This window comes from Hemitrygon akajei, chromosome 13, assembly GCF_048418815.1.
Source record: "Hemitrygon akajei chromosome 13, sHemAka1.3, whole genome shotgun sequence".
Classification (NCBI taxonomy): domain Eukaryota; kingdom Metazoa; phylum Chordata; class Chondrichthyes; order Myliobatiformes; family Dasyatidae; genus Hemitrygon; species Hemitrygon akajei.
In genome coordinates this window covers 13,415,673-13,438,698 of record NC_133136.1, presented here as the reverse complement: position 1 = coordinate 13,438,698, position 23,026 = coordinate 13,415,673, and the positions used below count along the sequence as shown (strand labels likewise).

Here is a 23,026-nt window from a genome sequence, read left to right as displayed (position 1 = left end):
CTAGTTTTTGAGATTTATGCCCTGAAAGAAAAGAAGATACTGATTTTCTAATCTATTTATACCTCTCATAATTTGGAGTTCTCATTTCAATTCTGAGATTACCTTGAGTGGTATTAATGCCTGTTATTGATAAGGAGGGTAGGTTGAGTGAGCAAGGGCTTTTCTCTTTGGAGCAAAGAAGCATGGGAGGTGACTTGATAAGAGGCATGCATAGGTTGAGTGGACAGCCAGAGACTTTTTCACAGGGTGGAAATGGCTGAAGTAAGGAGCACATAATTTTAAGGTGACTGGAGGAAAATATGGAAGGGATGCCAAAGGTAAACTTCTTTTACACAGAGAATGGTGGGTGTGTAGAATGCCCTGCCACTGGGTGGAGGTAGAGGCAGATACATTAGGAGCTTTTAATAGATAGGGACATAGATTAAGAAAAATGAAGGACTACGTGGAAGGGAATAGAATGCTAAAAGATCGGCACGACACTGTCAGCTGAAGGGTCTGCAATGTGTTGTAGTGTCCTATGTTCAAATGCCTCCCATAATCATTCCATGTTGGAAAAAGAAGGAAAACATTAAATACTTTAAGCACTCACATAATATAAATTAATTAAGAGGTTTCTGTTTATTAAAAATGAAAACAAAAATGCAGTTTAATTACGGTAACCTTTTCATGAAGGGCATAGCTAGAGGCACCAGATACAAAGCCGAGGGCCTACAGCTCAGTGTGATCGAATAACAGTGATGAACTCAGAGTTGAGTCCGGTAGAGGAACAGGAATTCAGAGGAGATGTCACCTGATTTCCAGCCTATTCTGTACTGAGTTGCAGTGTACAGGTGCACGTTGCAGGAAGGTGCTGGCATAGAAAAAGCAGCTAAAACTTCCAATATTCAGCTTTCAATACTCAGCTTGTATTTGTCAATGAAGTGTTCAAACTGTGAGCATTCACTATCCTTACCACGTGTGAGCTCTTGGCAACTTCTCTGGAGTCCCCCACTGTTCTATTGTAAAGAGCTGAGGACCATTGGAACCTGTGTAAAATATCAAAAAGTACAGCAGGTGTCAGCATCCGAATTATAATCACTGACTATGATATGAAATCTGTAGTTTTGTGGCAGCAATACAGTATGATGGTCTTTGACCATGATTGTTCTTGGCAAATTTTTCTACAGAAGTAGTTTGCCATTGCCTTCTTTTGGGCAGTGTCTTCACACTGAGTTGAGATGGCTGAAGTTTCTGGGAATAGTTCACAAGGTCCAGATAGATAACGTCCCATTGAAGAAGTTCTCAAATGGCAGGGTTAGGCAACAGTGGCTGACAAGGGAAATTAACGACTGCATAAAAGCCAAGGAAAGGGCATAAATAGTAGCAGAAATGAGTGGGAAGTTGGATGATTGAGAAGCTTTTAAAATTTAACAAAAGGCAACTAAAAAAGCTAGAAGAAAGGAAAAGATGAAATATGAGGGCAAATGAGCCAATAATATAAAGCAGGATGCCGCAAGTTTTTTCAGTTACATTAAGAGTAAAAGGGAGATGAGAGTTGATACTGTACCACTGGAAAATGATGCTGGTGAGATAGTAATGGGGGACAAAGAAATAACAGATGAACATAATAAGTACTTTGCCTTCACCGTGGAAGACACTAACTAAGCAAATTCAAAGGTCTTAAGGTGGATAGGTCACCTGGACATATGGATCCTGAGAGAGGTTGCTGAAGAGATAATGGACGCATTGATCATGATCTTTCAAGAATCACTTGATTCTGGCATGGTTCCGGAGGACTGGAGATTGCATATGTCACCTCACTCTTTAAGAAGGGAGAAATACAAAAGAGAGGAAATTATAGACCAGTTAGCCTAACCTCAGTGGTTGGGAAAGTGTTGGAGTCCATTATTAAGGATAAGATTTCAGAGTACTTGGAGACTAATAATAAAATAAGTTGAAGTCAGCATGGTTTCTGTCAAGGGAAATCTTACCTGATAAAATCTGTTAGAGTTCTTCGAGGAAGTACCAAGTAGGGTGGACAAAGGAGAGGCAGTGGATGTCATTTATTTGGATTTTCAGAAGGCATTTGATAAGGTGCAACACATGAGGCTCCTTAACAAGATAACATCCTGTGGCGTTACAGGAAAGATACTGGCATGGATAGTGGAATGGCTGACAGGCAGGAGGCAGTGAGTGGGAATAAAAGGGGCCTTTTCTGCTTGGCTGCCAGTGACTAGTGTTCCTCAGGGGTCAGTATTGGGAATGCTACTTTTCACATTGTTTGTCAATGATTTGGATAATGGAATTGATGGCCTTCTGGCAAAGTTTGCGGATGATATGAAGATAGGTGGAGGGGTAGGTAGTGCTGAGGAATGTGATTGCAGCCGGACTTAGACAAGTTGGAAGAATGGGTAAAAAAAGTGGCAGATGGATTACAGTGTTGGGAAATATATGATAATGGAACAATAGTGTAAACTATTATCTAAATGGGGAGAAGGTTCAAACATCAGAGGGACTTAGGAATTCTCGTGCAAGACTCACAAAAGGTTAATATACTGGTTGCATCGGTGGTAAAGAAGGCAAATGCAATGTCGGCATTTATTTCAAAGGGAATAGAATATAAAAACAAGGAGATAATCTTGAGCCTTTATAAGACACTACTCGAGCCGCACTTGGAATATTGTCAGCGGTTTTGTGTCCCGCATCACAGAAAGGATGAGTTGTCAGTGGAGAGAGTCCAGAAGAGGTTAATGCTGGTGAGTCGGGAATGAAGGGGTTAACATATGAGGAGCATTTGGCATCTTTGGGCCTGTACCCATTGGAATTTAGAAGAATGTGGGAGGGATCTAACTGAAACCAACCAAATGTTGAAAGGGCTAGATAAGGTGGAGGACTCTTTAGAACAGAGGCAATGAGTAATTTTTAAGCCAGAGAGTAGTAAATCTGTGGAATACTCAGTCACCGATGGCGGCGGAGGCCAAGTCAGTGGGTGTATTTGAGGCATAAGTTGATCATTTCCTGGTCGGTCAGGGCATCAAAGAATATGACAAGAAGGCTTGTGTATGGGTTGAGTGGGATCTGGGAGCAGACTTGATGGGCTGAATGGCCTAATTCTGCTCCTATGTCTTATGGTCTTTTGGTATTACAACCCTGACGGCAGTTAACATACAGGCCTCCTAACAGTAGCTGGTTTGTGGACCACAGAAATAGAAAAGGGGCATGTCAAAAGGACAATGTTACGAAAGTCATGGAGATTTCAACATGCAGGTCGAATGGGAAAATCTGGTTGGTAATGGATCTCAAGAGAGTGAATTCGTTGAATGCCTAAGAGATGGGGCTTTTTAAGAGAAGTTTGTCATCCCCACTGGGGATCAGCTGTACTGGACTGGGTGTTACGTAATGAACCATCACAATATGGTTGAGTTCAATTTGAAATTTGATTGGGAGAAAGTAAAGTCTGATGTAGCAGTATTTCAGTGGAGTAAAGGAAATTACAGTGGTGTGAAAGAGGAGTTGGCAAAAGTAAATTGGAAGGAGATGCTGGCAGGGATGACAGCAGAGCAGCAACGGTGTAAGTTTCTGGGAAAAATGAGGAAGGTGCCGAATAGATGTAAAAGCAAAAAAAAAGGGCATACAAGAAAGCAAAAATTAGCAGGAAGATAGAGGATTGGGAAGTTTTTAAAAACCTACAGAGAGCAAATAAAAGAATCATTAGGAGGAAAAAGATGAAATATGAGAGAAATCTAGTAAACAATATCAAAGTGGATAGTAAAAGCTTTTTCAAGTAGGTAAAAAATAAAAGAGGTGAGAGTGGATATACGACCACTAGAAAATGAGGCAGGAGAAATAACAACAGGGGACAAGGAGATGGCTGATTAAATGAGTATTTTCCTTCAGTCTTCACTGTGGAAGACACTAGCAGTATGCCTGATGTTGTAGTGTGTGAGGGAAGGGAAGTGGGTGCAGTTACTATTACAAGAGAGAAGGTGCTCAAAAATCTGAAAGACCTAAAGGTACATAAGTCACTTGGACCAGATGAACTGCACCCTATGGTTCTGAAAGAGGTAGAGGTAGAGATTGTGGAGGCATTAGTGGTGATCTTTCAAAAATCATGCCAGAGGACTGGAAAATTGCATATGTCACTCCACTCTTTAAGAACGAACGAAGGCAGCAGAAAGCAGAAAGACCAGTTAGCCTGACCTCAGTAGTTGGGAAGGTGTTGGAGACAATTGTTATGGATGAGGTTACGGAGTACTTGGTGACACAGGACAAGTTAGGACAAAGTTAGCATAGTTTCCTTTAGGGAAATCTTGCCTGACAAACCTGCTGGATTTCTTTGAGGCAATTAGAAGTAGGATAGATAAAGGGGATGCAGTGGATGTTGTATATTTGGACTTTCAGAAGGCCCTTGACAAGGTGCCACACATGAGACAGCTTACCAAGTTAAGAGGCCATGATATTACAGGAAAGTTACTAACATGGTTAGAGCATTGACTGATTGGTAGGAGGCAGCAAGTGTGAATAAAAGGATTCTTTTCTGATTGGCTGCTAGTGACCAGTGGTGTACCGCAGGGGTCGATGTTTGGACCGCTTCTTTTTTTGCTGTATATCAATGATTTACGTGGTGGAATAGATGGCTTTGTTGCCAAGTTTGCAGATGATACAAAGATTGGTGGAGGGGTAGGTAGTGTTGAGGAAACAGGTAGACTGCAGAAGACCTAAACAGACTAAGAGAATGGGCAAGGAAGTGACAACTGAAATACAATGTTGGAAAATGCATGGTCATGCACTTTTAGTAGAAATATACGTGCAGACTATTTTGTAAGCTGGGAGAAAATCCAAAAATCTGAGATGCAAATGGTCTTGGGAGTCCTTGTGTGGAACACCCTAAAGGTTAACTTGCAGGTTGAGTCGGTGGTGAGAAAGGCAAATGCAATGCTAGCATTCATTTCAAGAGGAATCGAATACAAGAGCAGGGATGTGATGCTGAGGCTTTATAAGGCACTGGTGAGGCCTCACCTTGAGTATTGTGAACAGTTTTGGGCTCCTCATTTAAGAAAAGATGTGCTGGCATTGGAGAGGGTTCAGGGGATGTTCAAAAGGATGATTCCAGGAATGAAAGGGTTATCATACAAGGAATGCTTGATGGCTCTGGGTCTGTACTTGCTGAAATTTAGAGGGATGGGGGGGGTGGGGGGGATCTCATTGAAACCTTTTGAATGTTGAAAAGCCTAGGCAGAGTAGGTGTAGAAAGGATGTTTCCCATAGCGAGGAGTCTACGATAAGAGGGCACAGCCTCCAGATGGAGGGACATCCACTTAAAACAGAGATGCGGAGAAATTTCTTTAACCAGAGGGTGGTGAACTTGTTGAATTTATTACCACAGGCAGCTGTGGAGGCCAGGGTGTTGGGTACATTTAAGGCAGAGATTAATAGGTTCTTGATTGGACATGGTATTGAAGTTTACGGGGAGAAGGTCAGGGAGTGGAGCTGAGGAGCAGAAAAAAGCATCAGCCATGATTGAATGGCCCAGCAGACTCGATGGGCCAAACAGCTTAATTCTTCTCCTATGTTCAATTCCTGCTGCTGCCTGTATGGAGTTTGTACGCTCTCCCCGTGACCACGTGGGTTTCCTCCGGGTGCTCTGAAAATCCAAAGTCCAAGCTCCCACAGTCCAAAGATGTACAGGTTGGTAGGTTAATAGGTCATTGTAAATTGTCCCGTGATTAGGCTGGGGTTAAGTCCGGGGACTGCTGGTTGGCGTGGCTTGAAGGGCCAGAAAAGCATATTCTGCACTGTATCCCAATAAAGAAATCAACTTGATGGTTAAGCTTGCACACAACTAATAGTCACATACCATATAGTTCAGCAAATCCATTCATTGGCACTCTTGAGGTTCCAGTAACAAACTGTAGAAGCCGAATACGTTTCTCAGCATCCATCAGCAGCACTGCCTGGAAGGAATGAAGTCAATTATTAACAAAGAGCCAATTATAAACAAGTCAACAAAGATATAAAGCAGTCTTTGCCATTACTGATGATCTAAAAATATCCCGACTCTGTCCATTTTCATAAGGTTGTACGGATTTCAAAGTTAGGAAAAACAAACGTGGCACAAGTTTATCAGCAGTTGCTTAATTATCACAGGGCTTGCTGTGGCATAAAGACCACTGGGATGGGGATTGGTGTGAGGGGCAAGAGTTAGCACACTGATCTCTTTTACTACAAAGAGACTACTCTTATAAACAGAACTACTGAAGCAGCGGCCATGTTGTTAGTGTACAGGGATGCTCTGTCCTGCAGTGTGAAGGCTAAGTACTGTACAGTGTTTCTAAGAGGGGAATCATACCAGCAGCAGTAAAGAATGTAGTGCACAGTGTAACAGAGGCCACAGCTGCTTGCGTCTGAAAAGATTTTGGGACTCTCAAGGAAACCCTCAAGGGAAAACCTTATCCAGTAGGTGACTTGGAAAAGAAATAATGGCAAGATCAGATGGTAAATAATGTCGTAGAGTCACAGAGTACCACAGCACAGAAACAGACCCTTCGGCCCATCCAGGTTGTGCCAAACTGTTATTCAGCCTAGTCGCATCAACCACTCCACTCATCAATGTACTGATCCAGATTTTTCTGAAATTGAACCTACATCCGCCACTGGCAGCTCGTTTCACACTCTCGCTGCCCTTTGGTTGAAGAACTTCCCCCTCTGATTCCCCTTAACCTATGACCTTTGGCCAACTTCAGTGGGAATAAAACTGCTTGCATTTACCCAATCTATACCTTTCATAAGTTTATATACCTCTATCACATCTCCCCTCATTCTCCCAGGAATAAAGTCCTAACCTTTCAACCTTTCCCTATAACTCTTGTCCTCAAGTCCCAGCAACCCCCTTGTAAATTTTCTCTGTATTCTTTCAATCCTGTTGATATTTTTCCTGTAGGTAGGTGACCATAATTGCACACAATACTCCAAATTAGGCCTCACCCACATTTTAACCAACTTAACATTCCACCTCCTGTACTCCATCTCCCTCTGGTGCTCCCTCCCCCTCCTTTCTTTCTCCTGAGGCCTCCCGTCCCATGATCCTTTCCCTTCTCCAGCTCTGTATCACTTTCGCCAATCACCTTTCCAGCTCTTAGCTTCATCCCACCCCCTCCGGTCTTCTCCTATCATTTCGCATTTCCCCCTCCCCCCACTACTTTCAAATCTCTTACTATCTTTCCTTTCGGTTAGTCCTGACGAAGGGTCTCGGCCCGAAACGTCAACAGCGCTTCTCCCTATAGATGCTGCCTTGCCTGCTGTGTTCCACCAGCATTTTGTGTGTGTTGTTGTTTGAATTTCCAGCATCTGCAGATTTCCTCGTGTTTGTCCTGTACTCAGTATCTTGATTTATGAAGGCCAATGTACCAAAGGCTTACTTTATGACCCTATTTACCTGTATCGTCATTTTCAATGAATTATGGACCTGTATTCCCAGATCCCTTTGTTCTACAGCACTGTTCAATACTGTGAGCTATGAAGGAAATACTGTAGATTCAGTAATAACATTTAGGCAAACTATTGGTAAGGCAACAGGGAAAGACTGAATAACTCTTAGAAAACCCTCCATGGCACAACAATCTGGCTGGGTGGGATGAGTAGGGGTATAGCCTTCTGCACTCCATCATTCTACAAGGAAAGAATTTCACCTGGTTGAAAGATCTGAACTCAAGATGGGTAAAACCCTCCTCACCACTGAGCAATTCTGCACAGATCATTGTCACAGGAAAGCAGCATCCATCATCAAGGACGCCCACCACCCAGGTCAGGTTGTCTTCTTACTGCTGCCATCAGGATCCAGAAAAGTTATTACTCTTCAACCATCAGGCTCTTGAACTAGAGGAGATAACTTCACTTGTCCCATCACTAAAATGTACACAACCTATAGACTCACTTTCAAGGACTCTTCATCTCATGTTCTTGATATTTAATCACTTATTTATTTGAATTGAATTGACTTTATTACTTACATCCTTCACATACATGAGGAGTAAAAATCTTTACGTTTCGTCTCTGTCTAAATGTGCAATTCCCAGCAATTTATAATATTATGTACAACAGGATAGTTAATATAAAATAGAATTACAGTTGTGTCAGTTTCTTCTTCTTCTTATTTTTCATTCCTTTTTTATTTTACAGTTTGTTGTCTTTTGCACTCTGATTGTCCCTTGTTGGGTGTGATCTTCCATTGATTCCATTATGGTTCCTGGATTAACTGAGTACGCCCACAAGAAAATGAATCTCGGTGTTGTTTGCTAAGGACCTCCAGCACCCAGGGCATGCCCTCTTCTCACTAACAGTCAGGAAGGAGGTACAGAAGCCTAAATGCACACACTCAGCGATTCAGGAACAGCTTCTTCCCCTCTGTCATCCGATCCCCAAATGGACATCGAAGCTTTGGACACTGCCTCACTTTTTTTTAATATACAGTATTTCTGTTTTTGCACATTCTTTTAAATCTATTCAACATACGTAATTGTTTTCCTTGTTTATTTATTATTATTTTTTTTTTCTCTCTGCTAGATTATGTATTGCATTGAACTGCTGCTGCTAAGTTAACAAATTTCACGTCACATGCCGGTGATAATAAACCTGATTCTGATTCTGAATTTTCAACTGCAACAGAACTATGAAGAGCCACTATTTTCCTTAGATATTTTCCTTTGGTAAGGCCTGACAAGTGAACCGGTGATCAAAGGGTAATGTAAACACAAGGCCTATCTAATCACAATCAGTTGTTTTTAAACCCAATGTTGCCAACACACGCACATACATCTCCCACAATTCAGGGCTCACAAAACATGAGCCAAAGCTTCATAGCACAGAAACTTATATTAAAAAAGAATTATCTCTAATATATAGAAAAAAAACCTTATGAAATGGAAAAAACTTATGGTTCCTTGGAAAAAAACTTTTCAACTCCAAATTGACCAAGGATGCATCCCGGAGCAATTCTAAGCATTCAATTTAAGCAATTACACTATAAGACATAAGACATGGAAGTAGAATTAGGCCATTCGCTCTATCAAGTCTGCTCCATTGGAGTTTTGAGATTGCTAAGCACTATGCTTTACCATAACTAAATTAAGAGTTACAATCTGTTCAGACCTAATTACAAGGAATCTAAAATTTCATACAAAATTGTAGTGAGGCATGCATTCTGAAACCAAGTTAAAAAAGGTTACGGGAAGAAGTCCGGGAACTGGGTTTGAAGAGGAGATAGAAAAAAAGGATCTACCACAGTGGTTCCCAACGTGGGACGTACGCCCCACAGGGGGGTAATTTGATTTTCAAGGGGGGCAATTCGAGAATGAGTTATTAACAGTGAATTTTTTCTAGTAAGTTTGTGTGAGTATGAGTGTGTGTGCAAGTTAATACATATGTGTATATACAGTATGCATACATAAAAATACTTGTGTGTATGTACATGTGTAATTGCGTATGTACTGTATATATAGTGTATCACCATCATTACAACCATCAAATGGCTTTCATAATTAAATTAATGAATTGACTGATGTAGGAAGGAACGAATGAACAAGTCCAAACGCGTAAGAAACTCGTACGAGGTCGCGCCAATGCTGCTTTTTGCAGTAGCTTTCGGTTCTTGGTGGAGTGAAGGTGTGTACATTGTGTCATCTCTTTTAAATGGTGTATCTGTCGTTGTATGCTGTAGAAACGAATCGGCATTGTTTTAGTTATTTATTATTATTATTATTTTAATATCACTTAATGTTCTTTTTTTTACAATTTCTTAGTAATTTCTTCCTCAGAACTTTAACAGTCCTTTGGTTCTTTTATTTTTCTCTTTCATGAATGCCATGTTCTTTGGAAGCTTGTTTAAACCAAGTTAATGGTCTTTTAGGCTTCCTCCAGGTGAATAGGAGTTCACTTTTTGAATAATAAGAATTATATATCACCACAGGGGGCATCAGGATTTTAGAGGTGATTAGGTGGGGCATCAGGATTTTAGAGGTGATTAGGTGGGGCATAGCCAAAAAAAGGTTGGGAACCACTGATCTACCATGATTGAATGGCAGAGCAGACTCGATGGGCCAGATGGCCTAATTCTGCTCCCATGTCTAATGGTCTAACAATACATTGTAATATACGTTTCAAACACTAATTTCCCAATGCAATAGTTTGTTTACAAGATAACTCTAGTTACCAACTATACAAGAAAACGTTCTTGTACTGGCATTTTTATGTATAATCTACGAAAAATTGTATTGCAGGTGAACCCTAAAAGGGTACTCAAAAGCAGTCTATGTTTTCAAAATAATGCTGATCATTGATGTGAGTAGGAAAGCAAACTGATGATTTTCAAAGGAGTTAAAACAGCTGGAATAAAGTTCTGAGTATTCGGGAATGAATATTTCATTTAAGTATGTTTGATAAGCCAGAACATTAAACCAGCCAGTTCATTCAAGAAGCAGGAAGCACAGGAATGTAGCTACTAGACAAATGTAATTTAATACTGTCAATAAAATGTCTTTAACAGAAAAATGTTGAGTCAGTCAGTAGCAGTTAACATTACACAACTCAGCTTATTGAACCCTGAAGCTTAGGTAAATACTGCAGCCTGTTCAGATACAGTCTGGTCTTGACAGGATTATCTCCAAATTGTGAATGCGAGACTAACAATTTTGCAACACAAGTCAAAACTAAATAATTCCTGGTAGAAAGCTGCCTCCAGTCACCTTTATTTAACTCTTTTTGAAGAAAATTTAAAAGCGATATAGTAATTCTTTTTAAATATAAGTAGTAATGGGTTCCACACAAACTAGGCCCAAATGAGGTTAACACACACAGAACGCTGGAGGAACTGAGCAGGCCTCCTGATGAAGGGTCTTGGCTCGAAACGTCAATTGTTTATTCCTTTCCATAGATACTACCTGACTTACAGAGTTCCTTTAGCATTTTGCCTGTGTGACTCTGGATTTCCAGTATCTGCAGACTCTTTTGGGACTAAATGCAGTTTGTTTTATTATTAAAAAATGATGAAATTCTGCAGTAACAGCAGAAGGAATTCGACAGACAGCAGATCGCACACAAGATGCAGGAGAACCTCAGCAGGCCAGGCAGCATCTATGGAACAGAGTACAGTCAGGCTGAGACCCTTCATCAGGACTGAAGAGAAAAGATGATGAGTCAGAGTTAGAAGATGGGGATGGGGGGGGGGGGGGGGTTGGAATGAAAACACGAGGCGGTAAGTCAAACCGGGAGGAAGGAGGGATGAAGTAAAAAGCTGAGAAGTTGATTGGTGAAAGATACAGGGCCGGAGAAGGGGGAATCTGATAGGACCTGATAGGAGAGGACAGAAGGCCATGCAGACAGAAAAGGGGAGCAGCACCAGAGAGAGGTGATGGGCAGGTAAGGAGATTAGGTGAGGGGTGAGGGGGGAAAAGGGAATGGAGAATGGTGAAAGGGCCGGGGGGGGGGGGGGAATGCATTACTGGAAGTTTGAGAAAGTGATGTTCATGTCATCAGGTTGAATGCTATCCAGATGGAATATGAGGTGTTGCTCCTCCAACCTGAGTGTCGCCTCATCACAACTGTAGAGGAGGCCATGGACTGACATATTGGAAAGGGAATGGGAAGTGAAATTAAAATGGGTGGCTACTGGGAGATCCCGCTTTTTCTGGTGGATGGAGCATACGTGCTCAGCGAAGCGGTCTCCCAATCTATGTTGGGTCTCACCAATAGACAGAAAGCCACACCAGGAGCGCTGGTCACAGTAGGTGACCCCAGCAGACTCACAGGTAAAGTGTTGCCTCACCTGGAAGGACTGTTTAGGGCCTGAATGGTAGTGAAGGAGGAGATTCAGGGCAGGTGTAGCACTTGTTCCGCTTGCAAATTTAGGTGTCAGGAGGGATGAATGGACAATGGAATTGCATTGGGACTGATCCTGCGGAAAGCAGAAAGTGGGGCGAGGGAAAGATGTGCTTGGTGGGGGGATCATGTTGGAGATGGTGGAAGTTACGGATGCGGAGGCCGGTGGGGTGCTAGGTGAGGACAAGTGGAACCCTAACCCTGGCGGGGTGGTGGGAGGATGGGATGAGGGCAGCTTTGATGGTGGAGGAAGGGAAGTCCCTTTTTTTTGCAGATAAAAAGGCTCATCCAGAGAGCAGATGCAGAGATGGAGTAAATGAGAGAACTCAGACTTGCTGAGTTCCTCCAGCACTTTGTGTGAGATCCTTTTCATGGTAAGGAGACCAGAACTGTTTTAGTTTTAGTGAACTAATTTTAGTTCAGTCTTAAGCATGTACACTTAATTTACCCCAATACATTTGCATTATGTTCTGTTCTTTGCAGAGAACTGTAGGATTATTCCTCCCTTATAAACTATATCCCATTTAGCTTGCAAGTTATTAGCATCTGGATCAGACATAACAATAGTTACTAAAGCATGTCTGTGTGAAATTTTGTTTCCATTGAACCTAGGAATAGTTTCTACCGAGTTCTTGGAATACTTAGGATATTCTAAGTGATTCTACACATCATCATCATGTGCCAATTTGCATGATATGGGCGATCAAAGACCATGATTGTTTTTGGCAAAATTCTCCTTATCTCTGTTCTAGAGGGACGTCTTTCCATTCTGAGGTTTTGCCCTCTGGTTCAGGCTCTCCCATTGTTGGAAACATCCTCTCCACTTCCATTCTATCTTTCTTTCTTATATGTTCTTTGTTGTATGACATGGGCGATCACGGTCGCTCCATGACCATGATTGTGCTTGGCAATTTTGTTTTAAACAGAAGTGGTTTGCCATTGCCTTCTTCAGCATTGTCTTTACACGATGGGTGACCCTAGCCATTATCAAAATCCTTCAGAGATTGTCTCCTGTCATCAGTGGTCGCATAACCAGGACTTGTGATCTGCACCAGCTGCTCATACGACCATCCACCATCTGCTCCCGTGGCTTCACGTGACTCTGATCGGGGGACTAAGCAGGTGCTACCCCTTGCCCAAGGGTGACCTGCAGGCTAGCAGAGGGAAGAAGTGCCTTACACCTCCTTTGGTAGAGATGTACGTCCACCCCACCACCCAGGATTCTACACAATCATATTATATTTCCAAGTAATAAATGAATAGAAACAGAATAAAAATTACATATTTAGCTTCAACTGTGATTTGTTACTATTAATACCATAAAATGCTTTTACTATGTCTCAATTAGATTCTACACACAGAACTTTTATTAAATTTACATTTATACTCATGCAAATCATAAAAGTGATTTTAAAAAATGTAAAATATTTCAAAATGCACTAGGATTTAGAGAAGAAATCCATTAGTCTTACCACATCATGATCAGATGCAACCGGCCCATGCAGAACAGATTGGACTCGGGACATTTCGAACATTTTACTTATTTAAGGTCATGGTAACCTGCTGCCTTCCTGACTCAGAAAAGTCACATTTGTTTCTGGACTTCATGACATTAAACAAAGTTGCGGGAATGATTAACCCCTAGAACATGTGATCGATTGGGAATCAGACATGAAAAAATCTGGTTGGTAAATAAACTAGAAGATATTTTCAAACACGAGAAAATCTGCAGATGCTGGATTTCCAAGCAACACATACAAAGTACTGGAGGAGCTCAGCCGGCCAGGCAGTATCTATGGAAAAGAGTAAACAGTTGATGTTTTGGGTCAAGACCCTTCGTTAGGACTCAATCTCAGTTCTAAGTATCTGATCCTTAAGAACAATCATAACTCTTACAGCTAGACTCGAAAAGCAGAAGGAACACCAGACATAAACTGTATTGAGAGCTTTGAGAGGATGGTCATCCAGATTCCCAGACAATCTTGATTCAGTGTAATTTGCCTACAACCCAAACAGGCCTAATGTGGACAACATCTCCCTGGTTCTACCATATTCTCTCAAGCAATGGTTCAGTAAGGACACCCATGTTAGACTATTGTCTACTGATTAAAGCTCCACATGCAATAGTATAATTCCAAGCAAGCTCTTGTTGTTGGATTGGTGCAAACAAAGCAAGATATTAAAGGTATCAAGGCTATGACAGAGTGAAGGGAAGTGATGCTGAGATGAAAAGTCAGTTATGATCGTATCGAATAGTGGAGCAGACAAGAGGGGCAAATGATTGTGCCTGTTGTTATTTATTTCATTGTCCATGTGAAAGAGTAATCTGAAAGGTAAATCTGTATGTTATAGAAATATTAAAGATTTAAGCAAGGAGTAATATAGTTGTTCTTAATGTGTACTGATTCTGCATTACCTTCCAGTACCACTGAATAACGGGGTGGTTAGTACAGTAGTTGTTTTTGTAGACGGTGTGCTGCCGCCAGTCATTGACATCTACATCTCCAAGGCCGCACATCAGCAGCTACAAGAAACCATACACAAGCTGTCAGTGTTTCTACAGAAATAAACAGGCTGGAAGCAGAATCTGAAAGAGAATCAGGTTTAATATCACTGTCATACATCGTGAAATTTGCTGATTTGCAGCAGCTGGACATTGCAATACATAAAAAACTATAAATTACAATAATAGTTCAGAATAATCCACTCTCAGAAAGGGGAGTGAAGTTAAGATGATGCTAAACGGCGACTCCTTTCCTTACATCTTTGGAAACAGCTCTATTTCTATCTTTGCTATCTCTTTTTTTACCTTGTCAAGGTTCTTTTGAAGACCCTGACCTGGAGTTACTCTCTGACTTTGGTTCTTTGCGGGAATGGAACCCGTTCTCAGGGCCTCAGGACCAGCCGCTTTTTGATATCCCGAGGATGCGCCTTCAGGGTTCCGGGATTACGTGGCTCTGGGTATGTGCTGATTCTAGGCCAGTGATCCCGACTGAAGTGTCACAGGAGAACATGGAACATTGGCAGCAGCGGTTTAGCTGCCGGGGGTTGTGTGTCCGGAGAGCTGTCCCTTTTTGGGCCGACTCTCCGGGCACAGAGCTCAGAAAAAGAGACACAACAGACATTTAACATCGTAAATCAGCGAGTTGTTTGTTTTGCCTCCCCTCTCGCTGTGAAACGGGGACACCTCTTTTTCCCTTATAAGGGGGAGAGAGAGCCTGTGGTGTGTTGAATTATTGGGTGAATGAATAGTTTTTAGGTAACTGCAAGTTTGTGGCTTTATTGATGCTTTGCTGCATGCTTGAGTGCTCGGTGGAGGGTGCTGATGCTTTTTTGTGGGTGGGGGGTTCGTTGCCTTGCTGTTGCTTGTGCGTGGGAGGGGGGAGCTGGGGGGGCTTTGGGGTTCCAATATTTAACTGTCATTCATTCTTTGGGGCACTCCTCTGTTTTTGTGGATGTTTGCGAGGAGAAAGAATTTCAGGATCTAAATTGTATACATTTCTCTGACATTAAATGTACCTGTTGAAACCTACTAAATATACTGTATGTATTTTATATAAATAAAATATACAGAAGTCTTAGGCAGATCTATATAGCTAGGGTGCTGAAGACTTTGGCACAGCATTATATTTGTCAATGTGGTGGGAAGTTCGTAAATCCGGCGGGAGCAAAGGATGTTGGGAATACCGTGGTGGAGCGCCGCTGAAGGGGTGTGGGACAGGTGGCAGAGGAGTGCCCCCGGGGACAGGGGTTGGTGCGGTTGCAGATACACCCAGCCCCCTGAGACATCAGGCAAGGTCAGTTGATTCCAAACAATTGGCTTATTGATCATTACAGAATGTCTCTCTGTTGCTTCCCACTCCCTCCCCTCTCCCTTCTTTTCCCAAAACGATTCCCCTCTCCCTGCCCTCTTCTCACTCTCAGTCCACAATAGAGACCCATATCAAAATCAGGTTTATCATCACTCACATCTGCCATGAAATTTGTTTATTTTGCAACAGCAGAACAGTGCAATACACAATATCACTACAGTACTGTGCAAAAGTCTAAGGCACTCTAGCATGCGCACGCTCTCTCTCTCTCTCTCTCTATATATATATATATATATATATATATATATATACACACACACATACACACAAAAAAAATCATAAAAATATATAAATAAATGTAAATTAAGGAAAACATTTTATTTATTATATAAAAATTAAATCAGTAGTGTGCAATAAGAGAGCAAAAATTAGTGAGGTAGTGTTCGTGAGTTGGAACATTGTCCATTCAGAGATCTGATGGAGAAACACATGAAACTGTAGATGCTGGAATCTGGAACTAATTTCTGGAAAATCTCAGTGGATCAAGCAGGAGCTGTGGAGGCAAAGAATGGCTGATGTTTCTGGATGGGTGCAGGGTCATGACCTGAAATACTGACCACTCCTTAGCAGATTCTGTTTGACCCACTGACTTTCTCTAACAGTTTGGTACCTTTGCTCCAATATATTCAGTGGTTGGGTGGATATATCTCTTTACCAAAGAAGGTGTAAAGCGTCCCTTCCTTCTGCTAGCCTGCAGGTCACCCTTGGGCAAGGTGTAGCACCTGCTTAGTTCCCCTGATCAAAGTCACATGAAACCATGGGAGCAGATGGTGGATGGTTGTTTGAGCAGCTGGTGCATATCACAAGTGCTGGTTATGCGACCACTGACACCAGGCAGACAATCTCTGAAGAGTATTGATAATGGCTGGGGTCACCTGACTTGTAAAGACACAGCCTAGAAGAAGGCAATGGAGAACTACTTCCGTAGAAAAATTTGCCAAGAACAATCATGATCATGGAAAGACCATGATCACCTACATCATTCGACTCGGCACCTAACGAACGAAAAATATTTAGAGGTACTTCTGTGAAAGGGGTATTATTGTTATTGATTAACAAGGCTCTTCTATCATCCCTGCTTCTTACTGAGATTAAAAAGTCATCAGGAATCCTAATATTACCACTGTCACAACTGAACACAATTTAAAGATTTATTACTTATCACTTAAGAAACTAGTCACTTGTAGGAAAGTAAGTGGTAATCATAGAGTCACAAAGCACTGCAGCACAGAAAGAAACCCTTCAGCCCATCTAGTTCATGCCGAACTGTTATTCTGCATAGTACCATCAACCACAGCCCACCATACCCCTCACAGCCATGTATCTACCTAAACGTCTCTTATATGTTGAAGTTGAACTCACATCCACCACTTCTGCTGGCAGCTCATTCCACATCCTCACCACTCTCTGAGTGAAGAAGCTCCCCCTCAGGTTTCCCTTAAATATTTCACCTTTCACCCTTAACATCTAGTTCTAGTCTGAGACCCTTCATCGGGACTCAGTTGAGTAAATGGTCGTCTTCTGTCTTGTGAACCTTGTTATTGACAATGGAGATGTGTAATTTGAAGACAGCCCAGCTACAAGCTGAGTGTTATTTTCTTGAGGCCCTCCATTGGTCGAGGTTGACCATGGATGTTGCATCCGAGCAGTGTACATGATACACAAGCCTGGGCAGTACGACTTGTTGCTCATCCAGCAGGTTCCCACCTCTGCACAGCTGATGAATCCAAAGGAATAATGGCAGAGACCAATACAGTTTGGTACCAGCAGTGTCGCAGGAGTTGCCCGTCAGCATTGAACTCAGACTGCCTTAGGGAATCTAGATCCAGACTTTTTCCTCGTGGTTTGCTCCTGAAGCCTTCCCCATGAGTGAGTATAGCCGCAAGGCAGCGGAGGTTTGAGATCAGAGTTTTCCATCTGCTAGATAAGCTGCCGACAACTGCTGACGAGTTTAATACTAGCTCAGTTATCTTTAGAGCTAATATTAAATGACTGCTGTGAACTCAACCACAAAAATGTAGAAGGTCCAGTTGAAAAAACGGACATAACAAACCACAACATGAATTTATATAATTTTTTAAAAAATCCAAAACATGGGCCTGTGCTTCATTTGGGGTACTGGATGATGTAAATGCTTTGTGGGCAAACAGCAACTCTAGAATTGGTATGTCACCAATGATTCTAGGAAATTTGCACAGGTGTACTGTGGAGGGTATTCTGACTGGTCGCATCACCGTCTGGTGTGGAGGGGTCATGGCACAGGATCGGAAAGAGTCGCAAACTCAGTCAGCTTCATCACGAGCACTGGCCTGCCCAGCATCGAGGACAAAAATGTGACATCCATCATTAAGGATCCCCATCACCCAGGACATGACTTCCTCTCATTGCTACCATCAGGGAGGAGGTACAGGAGCCTGAAAACACACACTCAGCACTTCTTCCCCTCCACCATTAGACTTCTGAATGGATAATAGACCAACAGATGAACACTCCCTCACTATTTCTGCTCTCTTTGTGTACTACTTAATTTAAAAATATTTCTTATTGTAATTTATAGTCCCTTTATGTATTGCACTGTTCTGCTGCCACAGAAAAACAAATCTCATGACAAACACACGTAAAATACTGGAGGTCAGGCAGGATTTACAGAAATTAATAAACTGTTGATGTTTCAGACCAAAACCCTTCTTCAGGACTGGAAAGGGAGGGAAAAGATGCCAGAATAACAAAGTAGGGGGAGGTGAGGGAGGACTAACTATTAGGTGATCGGTGAGGCCAGATGAGTGGGAAAGGTAAAGGGCTGGTTAAGAAAGAATCTGACAGGAGAGGAGAATGGACTATGGGAGAGAAGAAAGGAGGAAGGAGGGGCAGCAGGGTAGGTGACAGGCTGGTGAGGAGAGGAGGTATTAGGTCAGAGAGGGGAATAGAGGAGGGAGGGGGGAGTGGTGAATAAAAGTTACTAGAAGAAGAAACTGAGGTTCATGGCATCAGGTTGGCGGCTACCCAGACGGAGTATGAGGTGTTACTCCTGCACCCCGAGAGTACCCTCATCGTGGCAAAACAGGAGACAATGGACCGAGATGTTGGATTAGGAATGGGTATAGATATTAAAATGGTTGGCCACCAGGAAATTGTCAGTGGTAATAAAGCTGATTCTGATTAGCAGGTGAGTGTACTTTAGAAGTTCCAAACTGTTTTTGTGGAGTAGAGCTGAGGGATGGGTTGGAGTATTATGCAGGAAAGAATAAAAAGTAAAAAACTAACCTCTAGTTCATTTTCGTCAAATATTTTAATTAGGTCAATAGGAATGAGTTCCGTGAAGCCCTGAAAATTAAATTTTAATGAGAGAGCATAGTATCAGATGATATATATACATATAAGAACAATGAAAGTACATTTCAGTTATTGATATAATCTGATTAACAGGAGATCAGAATTAGACCAGAATTCATCATAATGACGTTTTTAAAATGCATGGGATGTTCATGCTAACCATACACAGTTCCATTTCACTGAATAAGGTAGACTGCTGCTTTGTTAAAGAACTATGTGAGTTAGACAACAGTAGAACACCTGAACTCCTTGTAAAGATTTGCTTTGCTTTTGTTTAGCTTCCTTAAAGACAGCTAAAAGTGTATTGAAAATGGAAGCTACCATTCAACCATTCCAAAGCTAAATTCCCTCTAAGGGAGTTACTGTTTTAGTTAACATAAAATATTATTGAATAAAGAATAAAATAAAGAAATATGATGAAGGACAATATTTTTTCTCAGTAATAAATTGCATGAACAGTTGGCAAGACAATTTTTTTCTGTACGTGACAATAATAAGCCTATTTACCAATTTACTGTAAATGAGCAGGAACAACTAACATTAGCTAGCTTTCATATAGAACCTTATTTACAACAATCTGCAGCATTTGCTTCAAAATTCAACAGGACAGGAACCACTGTTGAATAGTACTGATTAATCACTGAAATCAAATTATTATTTCCTGTCAGTCACCTTATGGACATACACTCAATCTACATATATAAGGTATCTTATGTATTTATATTTATTGTGTTCTTTAAATTATTAATGCGTCCTTTATATTTTGTTTTATTTTCTAGTGCTGCATCGGATCCAGAGTAACAATTATTTCATTCTCCTTTACACTTTTGTACTGGAAATGACATTAGACCATATATGTCAAACTCAAGGCCCGCGGGCCAAATCCGGCCCGCGGTGGAATTATCTTTGGCCCGCGAGATAATATCTAATTACTATTAAATCTGGCCCCAGTAATCGAAGCGCCTATGGCGTATGATATGGCTAATGCTGAGTTTATTCAGGTACCAGGTTTTCAGGGTTTTTAGTGTTTATTCGGCAGTCTTGCTCGGCAGTCTTCTTCATAAGAAACGGAATTTGTAAAGTGAAACACTTTGTAGTTATAGCAGAGACTGAGACACGTGAGAGCAGGCTGAAAAAATGGAGGCAACGAAAGCTGCATTCGCACATGTCCGACTGATCCGGCCCGCATGAAGCTGCATTTTGCTCAATCCGGCCCGTCACCTAAAATGAGTTTGACACCCCTGCATTAGACCATCCTGAATCTTAAATTTATGTCAGCTAGTTGATACAGGGACACTGCGCCACCTTGTGGTCTCTACATATTTTCCCTGTCCATTTAATAATAGGTATTTAATCTGCCATGTCTAATTCCTTGACTAGGGAGCTTTAAACCCCAATTTTGCAAGAAGTGAAATATCAAAATCTATTCAAGGGAAAATGTAATACTTAATACCAAAGCTCTGGCAGAAACCTGTGTTTTTGGATTAAGTACACACAATGTTCCATTCAGCAGGGCACATCTTCAAGATTCAAGGTTGCTTTATGTCATTTCCAGTATACAAATGTAAAGGAGAATGCAATAATTGTTATTCTGGATTTGATGCAGTACTAAAAAAAACATAAAACACAATAGTAATAAATAAAGACAATGAATATAAATACATAAGATAGCCTATATACATCCTAGAGTGATGGTATGCCCATAAAGTGATAGTAGGCATAGGAGTATCTATACATATGGTGACTGACATGGTGGTGGGGGCTATGTTAAGTGGGTCAGTGGGTTGATCAGCCTCACTGCTTGGGGAAGGTAACTGTTTTTGAGTCTGGTGGTCCTGGAGTGGATGCTGCATAGCCTCCTCCCATTGGGAGTGGGATAAGCAGTCCATGAGCAGGATGGGTAAGATATTGCTGGCCCTTTTCTAGCACCTTTCTGCATATGTGTCTTTAGAATTATTGATAAAACAGCAGTGATAGGCATAGGAAACAATGTTTAAAATGAATAGTCGGCTTGACATGACAAAAATAATTAGTTACCTCCATGAAGGCATTCATCTGCTTTTGCACCCGATTAACAAACCTCCACTGGATGACTAAGCTACAAAACAAAATTCCAAAACATCAGAACACTTCATAACTTCATTTTCCTTTTTAACATTTCAGTAGGTTGAAAACATGAACATCACTTGAAGTATTTCATTGCTTAGTTTTGAATTCCTACACGACGATACTTGATGAAACACAGAACCTGCGTAATGTTTAATTTATTAAAAGACTGAATAACGAGGAAAGGTAAAAACAAGAGATTCAGCAGATGGTGAAAACCTGGGGCAACACGCGCATTATGCTGGAGGATCTCAGCAGGTTAGGCAGCTTCTATGGAGAGGAATAAACAGTTGAGGTTCCAGGCTAAGACCCTTCATCTGGAATGGTTACAAAAGGGGTAGAAGCCTTTTTTACTTTCTCCCATAATCCACTCTCTTATTCTGTCAGATTCTTTCTTTTTCAGCCCTTTATGTCTTCCATCTACCACCTCCCAGCTTCTCAATTCATTCCTGTCCCCCACCCACCTTCAATCCTCAACTGGGCTCACCTATCACCTGCCAGCTGCTACTCACCCCTCCTCCCACCTTCTTATTCTCTCTTCTACCCCCTTCCATTCCAGTCCTATTGAAAAGCCTCGGCCTGAAACTTCAACTGTTTATTCCTCTCCTGACCTGCTGAGTTCCTCCAGCATTTTGTGAGGAAAGATAATATTATGGTTCCTTTCAAATTTAAAGGGAGGATAATAAGGGATAATTTACAACAATATGAATGTTTCTAAAGAGCAAGAAGAGATTATATTTGAAAATTATTTCATGGTAAGTTATCAGACGTTAACTGCTAAAAGAGAGGCTAAGGGCAACAACAACAAAACTTTCTACCAAGCATAATTACAGTGCCTTGACAACGTATTCATCCCCCAACCCCTTCTTCACATTAGTGAGTAGTACAATCAGTTTTTTTTAGTCAATTTAACTGAGAATTTTTATTTGTGGATCGCATGCCCCATTTTTCACAGTAAAGCCCATAAAAACAGAGAAAATTGTAAAGCATGAAAAAAAGTTCAAAAACTGAAATGTCAGCAGTTCAGAAGTATTCATTCCCCTTTAGTTGAACCACCAATACTCATTCCCCAATACTTAGTTGAACCACCTCTTGCTGCTATTGCAGCCAGTAGTTTTTTTGGATAAGTCTCTGAGCTTTGTATAACGTTATGGAGCAAGATCTGCATATTCCTCCTTGCAAAATTGCTCATGCTGTGCCGGGTTAGTTGGGGAGTGGCGGTGTACAGCATTCTTGTGGTCTTGCCAGAGATGTTTGATTGGGTTAAGATCAGGACTTTGACTGGGCCACTCAAGAACATCAATTTTCTTCATTTGAAACCACTGTATGGTTGCTCTGGCAGCGTGCTTTGGGCTGCTGTCCTGCTAAAAGATGAACTTTTCCCCCAATTTAAGCTTTCCTGCAGAGACTAGCAGATTTTTATCCTGGATCTCTCTGTATTTAGCAGCATTCATCTTCCTATCAGTTCTGACCAGATTTCCAGACCCTGCTGCTGAATAGCACCCCTATAGGCATGCTACCTCCACCATACTTTACAGTATGGGTGATGTTACCTGGCTCATGCCCAGTATTAGATTTACACCACACGTACCACTATAAAAAGCACATCCTTGCCCGTAAAGACTTTGCAAAGAGCCACTTAAGAGATACTGTAAAGATGTAGGAGAAGGTCTTGTCATTGAATGATACTAATGTGGAACTTCCTGGTCTTAACACTAAGCGGCACATGTGGTGTAAATCTAACACAGCACCTCAGCCAATGCTTTACAATTTCCCCTGTCTTTTTGGCTCTTGTGTGGGGGAAAAAAAGCGAAGTGTGATTCACAAATAAAAATTCTCAGTTAAATTGATCAAAATCACTGCTT

The 23,026-nt window shown here is 41.5% G+C and overlaps 1 protein-coding gene across 18 annotated transcripts in view; it reads right to left on the bottom strand.

Annotated features, from left to right (window-relative positions):
• Nucleotides 1–23,026, bottom strand: part of nedd4l (NEDD4 like E3 ubiquitin protein ligase) — a 418,746-nt gene that overhangs the window by 5,556 nt on the left and 390,164 nt on the right. For all 18 annotated transcript variants that reach the window (XM_073064158.1, XM_073064157.1, XM_073064163.1 and 15 more), the window contains 5 exons: nt 21,093–21,153; nt 18,987–19,046; nt 14,267–14,374; nt 5,837–5,933; nt 953–1,025 (listed from right to left, as the gene is read on the bottom strand). In XM_073064158.1, the coding sequence (XP_072920259.1) occupies nt 953–1,025; nt 5,837–5,933; nt 14,267–14,374; nt 18,987–19,046; nt 21,093–21,153 (399 nt within the window). The remainder of the gene's footprint in view (nt 1–952; nt 1,026–5,836; nt 5,934–14,266; nt 14,375–18,986; nt 19,047–21,092; nt 21,154–23,026) is intronic.